This window comes from Zingiber officinale, chromosome 5A (genome assembly GCF_018446385.1).
Source record: "Zingiber officinale cultivar Zhangliang chromosome 5A, Zo_v1.1, whole genome shotgun sequence".
NCBI classification, from domain to species: domain Eukaryota; kingdom Viridiplantae; phylum Streptophyta; class Magnoliopsida; order Zingiberales; family Zingiberaceae; genus Zingiber; species Zingiber officinale.
Window position 1 is genome coordinate 83,046,436 of NC_055994.1, and position 13,450 is coordinate 83,059,885.

Below are 13,450 nucleotides of genomic sequence, written 5' to 3' on the forward strand. Positions count from 1 at the left end.
TGTCGGACATGGAATATTACTCAGGAATCATTGATTATCTAAACCAAACAAGGTTTTCGTTGATAACCTTGGATGCATAACCAAGGTTATCAAGGATAACTCCCAACCAAACACACCCTAAGTGTTGGTCTTCTCCATTTTCTTGTGTTCGTGTGGATATCGAAAGAGGCAAGGACATGTGATCGTGCTGAGATCCTAGCAGTTAGGAGATTGAGCGCACACAACAAAAGTATAACTCCATATTATCATGAAACTTAGTATATGTTGTTGTTTTCTTCCTTCGCATGCATCTTCTGATAGAAACTAGATGTTTTCCGCTGCGCTTGCTGTGTGTTTAGTGCTCTTGTTCCTTACATACACCCACACACACACACCCACACCCACACACCCACACCCACACCCACACACACCCACACATATATATATACGGGTTGAGTTCATTGAAATCTGTAACCCGTCTTGAACCTGCTTCTAAATCCGATCAATGAATTTAGACCTGCCCCATAATCCGTTTGACCGAGTTTAAATCCGTCTCAAATAGGACGAATTTAACACGGGACCGAGTTTAAACTCCGCCCGTTACCTCCCTCGCACGGAAAGTCAGAAATAAAAAACGAAGAGCATAATTACATAAATATTCTTTCTATCATAATAAAATTACCATCCCTACTACTTAGGTTTTATCTCCTCTTTCGTCGATTCTTTCTCCTTTTATCCTTATTTTCCATCCATGCTGCACAGCCGCGCCTCCTCTTTCTCCACTGCACAGTCGCGCCTCCTCTTTCTCCACTTCACAGCCGCGCCTCCTCTTTCTCCAAGCTGCACAACCCAGCTTCTAGCGCTGCACAGTTGGGCCTCCAACCGCAGCCGCTCCAGCCATCAACCTCAGTCCTCAACATCTTCTTGTAGACAGATTCAGTGTTCCTTGGAACAGGGTATTTTGGATAATAAATAATTTAGTATTACAGAAAGGATTTCTTTTCTTTACACTGAGGATTATTTTCTACTTATTCTTTTCCTTCTTCTATGCCAACCTCTAAATAAACAGATTTAGAGAAAACTTACAATCTATTTGCTAGTTCATTATTTGTTTCCATCAACAAATTTTAATAAAACAGAAAATGTCAGAATTTTAAGATAATCTTATATATTTAATTTTGTTTGGTTGGGGGTTATCCTTGATAACCTTGGTTATCTTTCAATCTTTTGCTGACGTGTCGGGCATGAATCATTACTTGGGAATCACTGATTACCTAAACCAAACAGGATTTTCATTAATAACCTTGGATGGATAACCAAGGTTATCAATGATAACCCTCAACCAAATGCACCCTAGGGGTCGTTTGGTTTGCATTTTCCATATTGTTTTCTATTTTTATTTTTTGAGAAAATGGAAAATGCGTTTGGTTTGAAATTTCCACGTTCATTTTCAAGAAAAAGAAAAAGCACTTTCTAATAAAACGGAAAACGCGAAAAAGTCATTTTCTGAAAAACGAGAAAATACGATTTTTTGGAAAATCAAATGAAAATGCAAATAAATCAAACACACCCTTAGTTTTATGAGGTTTTCCGATTTCGAGTTGCATAACCTTTTTGCTGACGTGTCGTTAGTAAAAGAAGCATGGTTAAAGTGAAGAGGAGCTCCTTATTAGTCAATTTGATTGAAATGTGCCTTTTGGTGATAACTATAAAGTTAAGGCAGTTAGCTACTATTAATGGATGGGATTATTAGTAACATTGATGTGGTTGGATTTGACCATGGCAAAAAAATATGGCATGGGTTCATTTAATATATATGACAGGAATTGTTTCTATTGATCAAATAATAATGAGAGAATTATTAAAGGTGGTATATTGGTGGAAATTTTTTAAAGGAGATTTCTGGGTAATATGATTACAAAGGCAAGTTGGTTAGATTAAGTGGTTAAAGGGGAGGTATAAAAGGAGAAGTTCTAAGAAAATTTTACTGCTATGAAAATTGATTTGAGTCCAATGTCATACATAAGCTCACATTAGTTTAATACTTGATAACAGAAACCAAGGTGAACATGAAGAAGCTGTTACACACTTTATCAAATTATCTGTCATTGCTGCTGGTTTGATTAGAGTCAATCAGTCTGAAACCAGTTTGAGTCTATAAATATATTTTAGTTGATTAATGATTGTAAATGCTGCATCTGGATTAAAAGATAACTGTACCTAGGAAAAATTTAACGAGTTCAACTATGACTACATCTTTTTTTTCCTATATGCAAGTAACTTTTATACCTGTTGCTAGAACATGTTGCTTTTGCTGGTGCATTTTCTGGAAACTGTGAAATTCTCCTGTTTAGCATTTAACAAGTGTTGACATGTTTACCATTTTATGTTTTTTGGTAAAAACATTATTCCTGTATATGCTTATAGACATGCTTATATATCTTATTTTGACATGTGATTTCTCATTCATTGATATTTACTCTTCACATCTATATGATTAACTGTCCTGAAAATTTATACCTTGACTAAATTTTTTTAGTTGCCTTTCTCGACTGTACTTTAGATAAAGAATTGTTTCTTTTCGAGGTATATCTAGAGAGCAGTAAATGAGCTCTTAACCTTTTCATTGTAACAAGTTTTCTCAGAAAAATCTTTTTAGCTCTGCAGAAATTGACATGGCTAAAAAGCCACTGTATTCTAGTCATCCAACTTCAACTTTTGCTTGGACTGCAACTCAAGATACAGATACTGTAAGTTCTCATTAGTTTACCAAACGTAGAGAAGACTATTGGTGCTGTAGCAGGCATGTCTTCTGAAGTTCAAGTTTTCTGAGCTTTTCTTTGCTGTGCCATTTTCAGTTGAGGCAGTTTATACTAATTGCATGGCTTGTGCAATATTTTCTGCTCAATTGTCATATTGAGTTTCTCCAGATCTAATACAATTGAGAATGAAACTTCACAATAAATCACTTGTGCTAATTTCACATGTTAATGATGCATGTTTTTTTTTTTTTTTTTTGTGAATGTTCACTGGATCAATTTGATATTCATTATTCAGGTAGTTTGATACAAACAATGCAAAAATCAATTTAGGATGTAATCTGTTTTATGGATAGAAATAATAAGGAAAAATTAAGTTCATATGTTTTCTATTTAAAATTATGTTAGATTAACCTATTATTTTCGTCCACTGCAGAAATTAAAGAAGATGAAGCTGAAGATAAGTTGCAAGATGCAATTAGGGAAAGATTTTCATCATTTGGTGATGTAATTTTTTTGCCCGTTGATGAATACAATCGCATTCAATTTTGCCTTTCTGTTCTCATATTTGATTTTAAGTCACTTTGCTCACCATCATACATGTTTACTCATTTAGTTTTTAGGTGTTTTCCATCGTCTATAAGAAAACACATTTGGTCTGTAGTTGTCATGGCATGATATACAAAACTATAAAATGTGGTCACGAACTTACTCCACATTCAATATAGTAAAGATTGTTAAGCTCAGAGGAGGATGCTAATGTTTAAGCTCAGAGGAGGAAGCTGAGAAGAAAGCTGGTTGACTGTATCAGGGAGACAGGGATCTGGCATGCCATCGGTGGGTGTAATGAAAAGTATTGCAGACCTCCATGGCTAGAGATTACATACCTTGATTTCATTGCTAGTTTAGCCAAATCCTGCTTGTTTAATAGACTTGGAATCTTCTAAGCACAGGCTTGTTTAATGTGATGAGCATTATAATGTTCTTGATGGATGAACCTGGTCCTTCGGATGGGTCTAGTGACTAGCACATGAGGTGTTGTCATCAATGAATTCTGGGGTTCGAATCTCGGTAAAGCCGAGATAAATGCCTCCCTTATGTGCTAGTTACTATTCCAAAGGCTAGTAGTCACCCGTGATTTATCTCCTCCGTGTTGATCCTGAGATGGATTAACGGGGGCGCTAGGGGCGAACATATTCGTCTTTTACCACCAATTGATGGATGAACCTGAAGGATTATTTTATGGAGCCTGACGTGCTGTTGTGAGTAGGGCGATCCATTGCTTAATCATAATATTTGGTTGAGAATTTCATTTTACCCCACATAGTTTTTGTTTTTTTATAAGGTTTTACCAAAAGATCAGCCGTCTTAACAGTTTAGTTTGTTACGTACAATTTATTTATTTCAATAAATAATTCGACAATGAGAGGTTTTCAATTTTGTAATATTTTTTGAAATATTATAATTACTGAGAATATGTCAGGCTAGTATTTAAATAAAAAATGAATGAGGGAATCAATATTTAAATAATTTATTTATTTATACTTTAAATTATTTATTTATTTATTTTTTAATTAGTAATTGATGGCTTAGCTAATTATCAAGTAATAAATTCTTTGGATTTAAACGGCCATAAAGTCCGAATATGATTATAATGTTTTATTTTTTTTCTTGGAATTTACTTATGTTTAATATAACACAAAAATATTTTTATTTTAATAAATTTGTATATCGACCAATAAATAGTAATACTCGAGGGATGCATTTGTATATTGATGCGGTGAAGAAATAAGAGAGGAGGGCACGATGGACATTTGACATGAGTTAGGTTTTGGCTTTAAAAGTACGCACTGTTCATCATGGATATCTCCAAGATAATGGTTGTATATCACTTAAAGATTAGATGGATCTTGGATAAAGGCTATGTGCCACCAGGAAAGTGGCTATGTGCCATAAAGAGTGTGTCTCTAATTTTTTTTTAGCAGTTAAGTAAAGTGTAACAACTTTATTAGCATTGATTGCTCAAAGAGCGGCTAAGTCAAGGTGTAACAATCTTCTTAGCAACTATCGCTCAGTGTGCTTGCTGTCGCACGAACCATTTTCTCTAAGTATGGATTGGATGTTCTCATATGGTATATGTCGCCAAACTCTCTAATAGTCTATGTGGCTTATTAAGTCTTTGTGACTTGCTTGAATGAACAAGTCTTAGTGACTTACCTTGGACGAGTGGGAGATGTTGGAAATGGAGAAAGTGGGGATGTGGGAACATGACCCTCGTTCCCCCCACTACTTATAATGGAAAAGTCCATTGTGCCCCTGGTTTATTTCCCTATATAAAGGGGGTGCGTCCAAGGATCATTTGTGGGTTGGAGTCAAGAGTAAGCGAGGAGAATATTCAAGGCGGTGGGATTTAGTTTGTGGAATTGCGGAGGGCTTTCCGATCCTGTGATCACTCTTCCGACAGCGAGTTTCGCCATTGCCGATTGCTGATCTGCGGGAGATCGTTGTAAGTTTTTACCATTTTAATTTTATTCGTCTTTCATGCATTTATAATTATCTACACTACTTGCACAACACTTAGAATACAATATTTTGTTTGAACAAATGGATGGATATTAACCAGTGATTATCTAAATTTGCTGATTATACTCCTAAATTCCATATTACCTTTTTGTCATATTTTATCTATACAGTTATGACTTTGCTAAAAGGGAAAGTTGTAGAGATTGAGCTTACAGTGGCTCAGGGAGATGTATTTTGTAATTATAAATGTAAAATGAGGAAATTTAATATGATTAGCTGAAGGCTCCCAATACACAATTATTAAAAAGTAATAAAAAAAGATTTTTTTAGCTTATACACATCAGATGTATCATCAATAATCCGAATACACAATCATAAAAAAATAATAAAAAAAGAGATTTTTTTTTAGCTAATGCACGTCAGAGATCAAATTCTTCGCCCAACAAAATTTGATTCAGGTCTTCACTGCCAAAAGCATCACTTGCTTGTCCAAACTGCACCCAAGGAGAGAGGAAGTCACTCCATTCGTTTTCTTCATCAAGCTGAACCAACGGGGCAAGACGTTGTTGGGTGCAGAACGTCTGGTTTTCATCACAGGAAGAAGGAGACAGCTGCACGGAAGCAGAGAGGAGGTTACTGCGTTCATTTCCTTCCTGAACCAACGAGGAAGCTGGGCGTAGAAAGCCTGGTCCTCATCACAAGAAGAAGGAGACGGTTCCAGAAACATTGGCAGCTGCCAATTACACACCCTCTTCGCCGGTGGCTGTTCAGTGCATTCAGAAAACAGAGCGGCCTCATGCGGCTGCGATCTCTTGGGCGGCGGCTGTGCAGTGCATTCAGGAAACAGAGCAGATGGAAAGTTAGCGGCCTCGTACGATCTCTTGGGCGGTGTCTGTGTAGTGCATTCAGGAGACAGAGCGGACTCATGCGGTCGCGTCGTCGGAATGTCAGCGGCCGATCGCTTCTTCATCTTGCCCGCCCGGTTCTTGATATGACACAGTACTTGGGTCTGGAAGACGCCGGCGACGGAGAGAAGTTCGTATTCGTGCATGATCCAACCTGAATATTTGCTCTTGCCGTCGTTGAAAGACAAGCTGCTCTTGCAACCCACGGCGATCTCCCGTCCTTCGGCATCTAGCGTGGTCACAGATTCTTCTTTCTTACTGTACAGGGTCCAAGTCCCTGTTCCAGCCCTTCGATCCACCCTGGTTCCGACAGCGTTCTTGCGCTTTCTCATGGCGAAAAAGTAACCTTCTTGGTCGCCATTTCTCAAAAGATTCCACGGTTCGGTGCCGTAGACGTCGGCTTCGATGACCGCCGTGGACGGCACCGGCTTTCCAGCTACTCTATTAGCCAGATAATCGACAATGAGCTCTTTATCTGTGGGGAGGAAACGGTAGCCGATCGGAATCGCCGTCGCCGTTCCGCCCGTCGTCGTCGCCATTCCGAATTTCCGATCGTTGTGTCGTCGTCTGGTCGGAGTGCCGCTTTCAGTGTAATAAATATGGTTCGGGTCCGGACTCGGGCCGGGCCGGGCCGGGTTAAGTATCCGTTGACCCGGTCGAAGGACGAAACCCTATAAGTAAACTCGAGATCGCGGCGGAGGATCAGTTCGGCCAGCGGGCGGCGCCGGTCGAATACCAGGAGGTGGGGGCGAAGCTATCCCACTTGCTTTCCAAATTGAACCCGGCCGCCGAGGAGTTTTTCTCTCTCTCTTCACTTCCATGGGACGGCGAAAAAGCGGCGGCACCAAAGCTGAAGCTGACGGCCAGAAGATCCATAGCCTCGCCCTGGGCACCGCCTGCGTCGAGGGAGACAGAATGGGGGTGTACGGCGAGGAGATGGAGGAGAAGGCCGAGAGCTCCAAACTCGACGACTCGCCGTTGATCGGCGCGGACAACACCAGCGCCGACTGCTACTTCGTTCCTATCCCCACTTCAGTACCGCTCATTCTCTCCTACCAGATTCTTGCCTTAATTATTAAGGCTCAATGCTGAAAAAAGGGGTTTTTTTTCCCTTTATTTTTTTATATACTTTATAACTTTTACGAATCTATCAAATATTTTTAAAAATAACTAAACCTACTGTATAACCTTGACGTTGTATCAAAAGATCATTTGAATTATTATTGGGGAAGCTAGAACAAATACCTTATAGTTTTTTTGTCTAATTGGAAATTTTTTATTTTATTTTTGTGATAATTTAAGCATGGACAAGTTAACTATGGGAACTGACTCCTTATTTTGTCTTTCTATTTTCAGGTATCCATGAAATTAGTTATTCATTTCTGATTCATGAGCTACTACAGGTTGCCATCATCATGTATGTGATGTTGTAATGTTTCTATTTAGTGAAATTCTTTATATTTTTGATTTTTTGAAATTTAACTTATATTTAAGTAGGCAAACAGTTTCTTTGTTTGTTTCTGATCCTTTGTGTTTAGCAATCACTTGGAGATAAAATGAAAGAGAGACAATAATACTGGTCAATATTATCTTCTTTCTCTTGTTATGATTCTCTGCATTTTTTCCTCATTTTCTTTTTCCTAACAATAGACATCAACTGCCAGTTATAGTGATTTACTAGTGGCTGCTGAATATTATTTGATTGGTTTGGAAATCATAACGATCTTATCATCATGCATAGAAGGGTTATTACAAGCTAATAATAGACCTTATTAGACATAACAAACAGTCAAGGGATGCGGCACATTTGAGAAACGTAAGATTAAATGTATAGGATAGAGCCTCAATAAGTTTTGATCTACCTGTGTCTTTTCCTGATTTGCCAAATATTTTAGTGAACTTCTATTTTGTATAACTTGTCTCCTATGCTAAGTAGGTTACTCAGAAGTGCTTGAATGGTTTTTTTTATTGTTTATGCAAATTTAAGCATTATTATTGACAAAAAAAAGTTCTGTTATTTCTTTGGGATATTTATTAGTCTAAACTAAATGTTGTAAGGGATGCATCTGTCTGACCTGAGCTTCTTGGTCTGCGTCATAGAAGTATACTTAGTCCACTGTTATAAGCTTAAATTTCTGGGCATCATTGTTAATAGTAGGATTTTCATCGCTTTTGATTATCTGTTGTTATTTGCTTTCGCTTTCTTTTATTCTCTTTTGAAATCATTTATCTTTGTTTTTTTTATGCATTGGATTCCCTTAACTTTCTTGTCCGGAAGGAAATGTTAAAGGATGTTGTTAGGACAAAAACATATCAGAATGTTATTTATCAGAATACGTTTCTCTATTCAAGAACAAGGTTGTCCTCGATGTGGGTGCAGGAACAGGAATTTTGTCTCTGTTTTGTGCTAGAGCAGGGGCAAAACATGTATATGCATTAAGTCATTTTCTGAATTACCTTCTCTGGAATGAATTAGGTCCACAAATAGCTGGAAATCATATCATATATATGAAATGAGCTATCGAGTAATGGGAAAATGGCAGCTATTCCCTAACTAGTTCTTAGAGCATCTTGAAAGGTTTTCTGGACCTCCATGTCACTAGATCAATCATGCTGCTCAACACAGAATATACAGAGAGTAATCACAAGTATAGACTTTCTGACTGTGAAATTTTAAGTATCCACCTTTTTTTTTGTGTGCCCTTCCATGAACCAAGTTAGCTAGTTCCTACTTGCATAGCATAGCACTTTAGAATACAATGTTTTGTTTGGCACATGAAACAACAACAAATGTTTCGTTCATGTACTTACTAGTTTTTCTTCTTATGTTTTATTATTCCCCTGATTAGATTGGTGTTATTGTGTTAAATCTGATGTGCAGGTGGATGCTCTCAAATGACCTACATGGCAAAAGAAATACTTTGAACAAATGGATATTCTGATGGTGACCAGTGATTATCTATATTTGATGATTGCACTCCTAAGTTCCATCTTACTTATTCATCATATTTTATCTATACAGTTATAACTGTGCTAAAAGGGAAAGTTGAAGACATTGAGCTTCCAGTGGCTCATGTAGATGTTATCATCTCTGAATGGATGGGCTATTTCCTGTTGTTTGAGAACATGCTAAACACAGTTCTTTATGCACGCGATAAATGGCTTGTAAGTGATATTCCAATCTGTTTCTTTTTCCAAACATCAAATTTGCATTCTTTTTTCATTGCCATGATCATACCTACTTAGTTCTTTATATGGTGCTTGGTTATGTTTACTATTCAGTATACTTGCTCTTAAATCTGATTAAAAATTTGATGGTCTATAGTCTGTATAGGCTAAACATAATGACAGTATCAAATCTTCATCTTAATCTTCAGTTTATTTTGGGGGTAATTGTTTTTTGAAAAAATTGTCAAAGCAGGTATGCTTCTTTGTGCGTACAACTAGCATAATAATCTCCTTTGATGTCCTCCAATGATACACCAAAATTCATGTGCAACTTGTAAAAGGAAAAATATAATGATCAATGAAACACATATCACATCACTGTCTCAAAGTGCCAATTGGTATCAGTTGGCATGACTGAAACTTATTATTTCAACAATTGACTATTATTTATATTGTTAGGCATTGGTAAATGCCACAGAACCAATCTTGCCGACATAGTTTTACTGGCATCAATTGAGATAGGCTTGTGGATAGTATCCAAACTTGACTGAGATAGGAATATTCTCAACAACAGCAAAGAGGACCAATTAAACCATGGCAAGGGAAACTCAAATTAATTTATATCGTGTATTTGTGCTGGTTTCATTCTACTCGTGCCAATCTTATTCAACTGCTCATGGTTCATTTAGAGATATTTATGGACATGTAGGGACATTAGGTTCGATATTGGATTTCCTAGTAGCATTAAGTAATCTGGATTTGGAAAATTATGGACTAACCTTATTAGAATGTTGTAAGAATCAACACTCTTCTCTGTCGCACAATATTCATTGTGGTATTAGGAAAAAACAATTATTAATCAAGATGCTTGCTATACTTTTATAATGTTTTGCTTTAAAAATTTAATTTAATTGGCTCTCTAATTTTTATAGGTTTATATTTGGAGATGTAAACAAAGTAACTAACAAATTAAAACTCACGAGTTGATCTTGGGCTGAACTTTAGGATTGAATGACTTGCATCCCGTGACATGATAATTCAAAGAACACATACAAAATATCTCCCCAAAACTGCTTGTTTGCAAAATTTATAATGAATCTTTTCATTAAAAAACCAACATGTAACAATTAATGAAAAATTCACAATAAGTCTAACAGTAGATTATTTGTAAAATTACAGAAACAACAAAATGTACTCTCTTTTTTCATTTCTTAAACAGAAGAACCACAAATAATTATGTCACAGAATAGATACTCAAATATCTAAATTGAATATTCATTAATACTTGAAAGGAACAACCCAATATAACACTTCTTTACTAAATAGTAACCATTATTAGCTAATAAGAATCACATCTTATAGCTCTTACCATAACACAATGTCTCATAAAATTCAAGGTACATTAAAATGCAAAAATTATGAACTAAATATATAAGACAATGCGCTAATCTCAAGATCCACATTGAACCTTGCCCTTACTCTCTATACATCAATCATAAAAGCACATCTCTTAATTGAACTAACCCTTCTCTCTATTTGACTTGAGAATTAACCCTTATCCTTACATGGCCAAAACTTCATTCAATCACCAAAATTGAATCAAACCTCCATCCAATGAAAATCAAAACCCACCTAATAATAAAGCCCAGCAAATAGTCAAGATTCAAGGGATGCATTTATATATTAACTCAAATATTGATAATTGAATTTAAAACATAACACATAGCTCACAATAAGTCTCTGAATAATCAAATAATAAATAAAAACAAGTCTAGGGCACAAAAGTGATGCATATATTTTTAGTTTGGTAGCTTAACATGCATTAGGCCAAAAAATAGTATTCTTTTGAAGATTTGAAGACAGTTTTTTGAACCAAGAACCATCTTTTGTACCAATATTGATTTTTTTATTCAACTCAGCTCAATAGTTTTGAATGCTTGGGGTGGTGGTGAGATTAAGTCATGCCATGTTAGGCTAAAAATTGAAAAATAAAATATATAAAATATTATTAGATCGAGTAATTTATGAAATAAAAACTAAGATAGGATAGACTGAGGATTGGCCAATGTTAGGTAGGGTACTTGTTATATGGACTAAATATGATATGTTTTATATATATTGACCTACCACAATGTAATATCTTACGCCAACCATTAAAGCAGATATTATTTGGTAAAGCTTATGAACTGCAAGAGATAAATGACATGTATTATGAATTTTAATGAGAGAATCATTATAAGAGCGCCTTTGTTATTGTACAAATGTTTGTTTAGGATCAATATACCTCATCCAATAATTTGAAAAGATGTACAATCTTTAATAATTTTGTAATCTAGAACCACCAGAGCTGGGAAGTAGGGTAGAGGTTAGGAGAGGGACAACTAGACAAGAGAGGAGAGGATAAATCCAAAGTAGAATAACCCCTTATGATCGAAATAGAATACCGAGTATGGTGACATAACTGGAACTAGCCATTGATTTGCCAAAGGAGGAAAACACCAAGGACTTTGCTTGTCATCAGGAACCATTGGCAGTGAAGAAGGAATAACAGAAAACAACCTTTGAAACTCGAACTTGTGTACTCATTTTTGATCCATCCTCATATGCAGGGACCACTGGGACTCCATCAATGCCATCCTCTATTGGCTGCTCCAAATTATGTTTTGCCTTATGAAGATCATCTCGTCCCCTTAATTCCACTGGCTGTGAATTAGCATTGCACTGAGGTAGTTTGATATTATTTGGAGTTTTTACTGAGGGTTTGTTTAAGTATTCCCTTCAAGAAGTAACTGAGGTGACGCAGCTATCAACTTCTGAACCTGTTTCAGTAGAATGTTATGGACAGCGCAAGAAGATAGAGAGCCAATGAACATAATTAGCTGAGCTGAGCTGTTGAAACTAACCTCTATCAATCTGTGAAGCTCAAACACTTGACGAAGTAAACAATGATTTCATATTTATGAATGTGGGCTAATGTGAAGTCGGAATGTTTGTAATCCATGCTTGTACCTGTTCACATCAATTTTCTCGCAAGCTTAACAAGGCATTTAATCTGTTTTGTAGAGGCCCAAGATCAAAGGTTACACACTGGAAACAAATTGTTCTTTATCTTGATGAAGTTCTAACGATTTGCAAGGATGAAGTAATTTAAGGGAGCATAACTGTAGAGTAAGAAGAATCCACGGGACAATCAACTACTCGTTAAATGGGAAACATTGTCAAGTTTTGATAGTTTTTGCTGACCAAGTAAACTATGATTCATGTGAACTCCCATGCTTCGAAGTTGGAATTGTTGTGTTAAACCATTCTGTAGTAGTTCATAATATGTTAGGAAATTATATCAACCTTTTGATTAAGATAAGAGAGATATTAGAGATATTAATTGATGTAACTTTATTTGATGCTTCTTGTCATAGGATAGTTGTATCATGTATGTGATTGCTGAATTCGGTTTGCTTAAAATGGTGTATGAATGACTGCTTTAGATTAACCTTCTTTGTTGCCATAATATGACACCAACTCTAATGCTCTGGCAAAAAGAGAATGAACTAATGCTCACTCGTGCAAGAATATTTCATCCTCCAGTGCCTTTCAAATTGAGAATGCAAGTAAATATCTCATCTCAAATATTCTGGTTAAAAGTTCTTGGAAGAGACTCGTTGTTGTATATGGACTCAAATTTTTGGTCTCTTTCATTATTGTTGCTCACCATGAAGAGCTTATTTGTGCAATTGATCGAGATTGTTAGGTTTGAGTTTCCAAATGACCTTGCTAGCCTAGTCAGAATGCAATTGACTTCGATTGACACAGTGGAAGAAAATGGAGCTTGTTACAGATCAATCACCCTTCAGGGAGTGTTAAAGGCAAATAACAACTCAATCAAGAATGTTGATGACAAACCAAACCAAACCAAACCAAACTAGCAATCATTCCATCCTCCACAACTTTACTTTTCCACACTAAAACAACACAACACCTGAATGTGAAACTAGATGAGAATTATCTTGCAAATGGACGAGATTGTCCTGGTGTCTCCTCCAATTTCAAATGAACTGATCTGGCTTGTGTTAACATCTTCACTGTGTTTGAATTTACTATTTAGGCGACCAAATTCGA

The 13,450-nt window shown here is 36.3% G+C and overlaps 1 protein-coding gene across 1 annotated transcript; it reads right to left on the reverse strand.

Annotated features, from left to right (window-relative positions):
- Nucleotides 1-5,715: 5,715 nt before the first annotated feature.
- Nucleotides 5,716-6,705, reverse strand: LOC121979708 (NAC transcription factor 32-like). Its single transcript, XM_042531695.1, has one exon. It carries the CDS (start codon nucleotides 6,703-6,705, stop codon nucleotides 5,716-5,718), a length of 990 nt encoding a protein of 329 aa, XP_042387629.1.
- Nucleotides 6,706-13,450: the final 6,745 nt, after the last annotated feature.

Excerpts from the sequence above, each read along its gene's own strand:
- LOC121979708 (XM_042531695.1), bottom strand. The coding sequence starts at position 6,705 with ATGGCGACGACGACGGGCGGAACGGCGACGGCGATTCCGATCGGCTAC.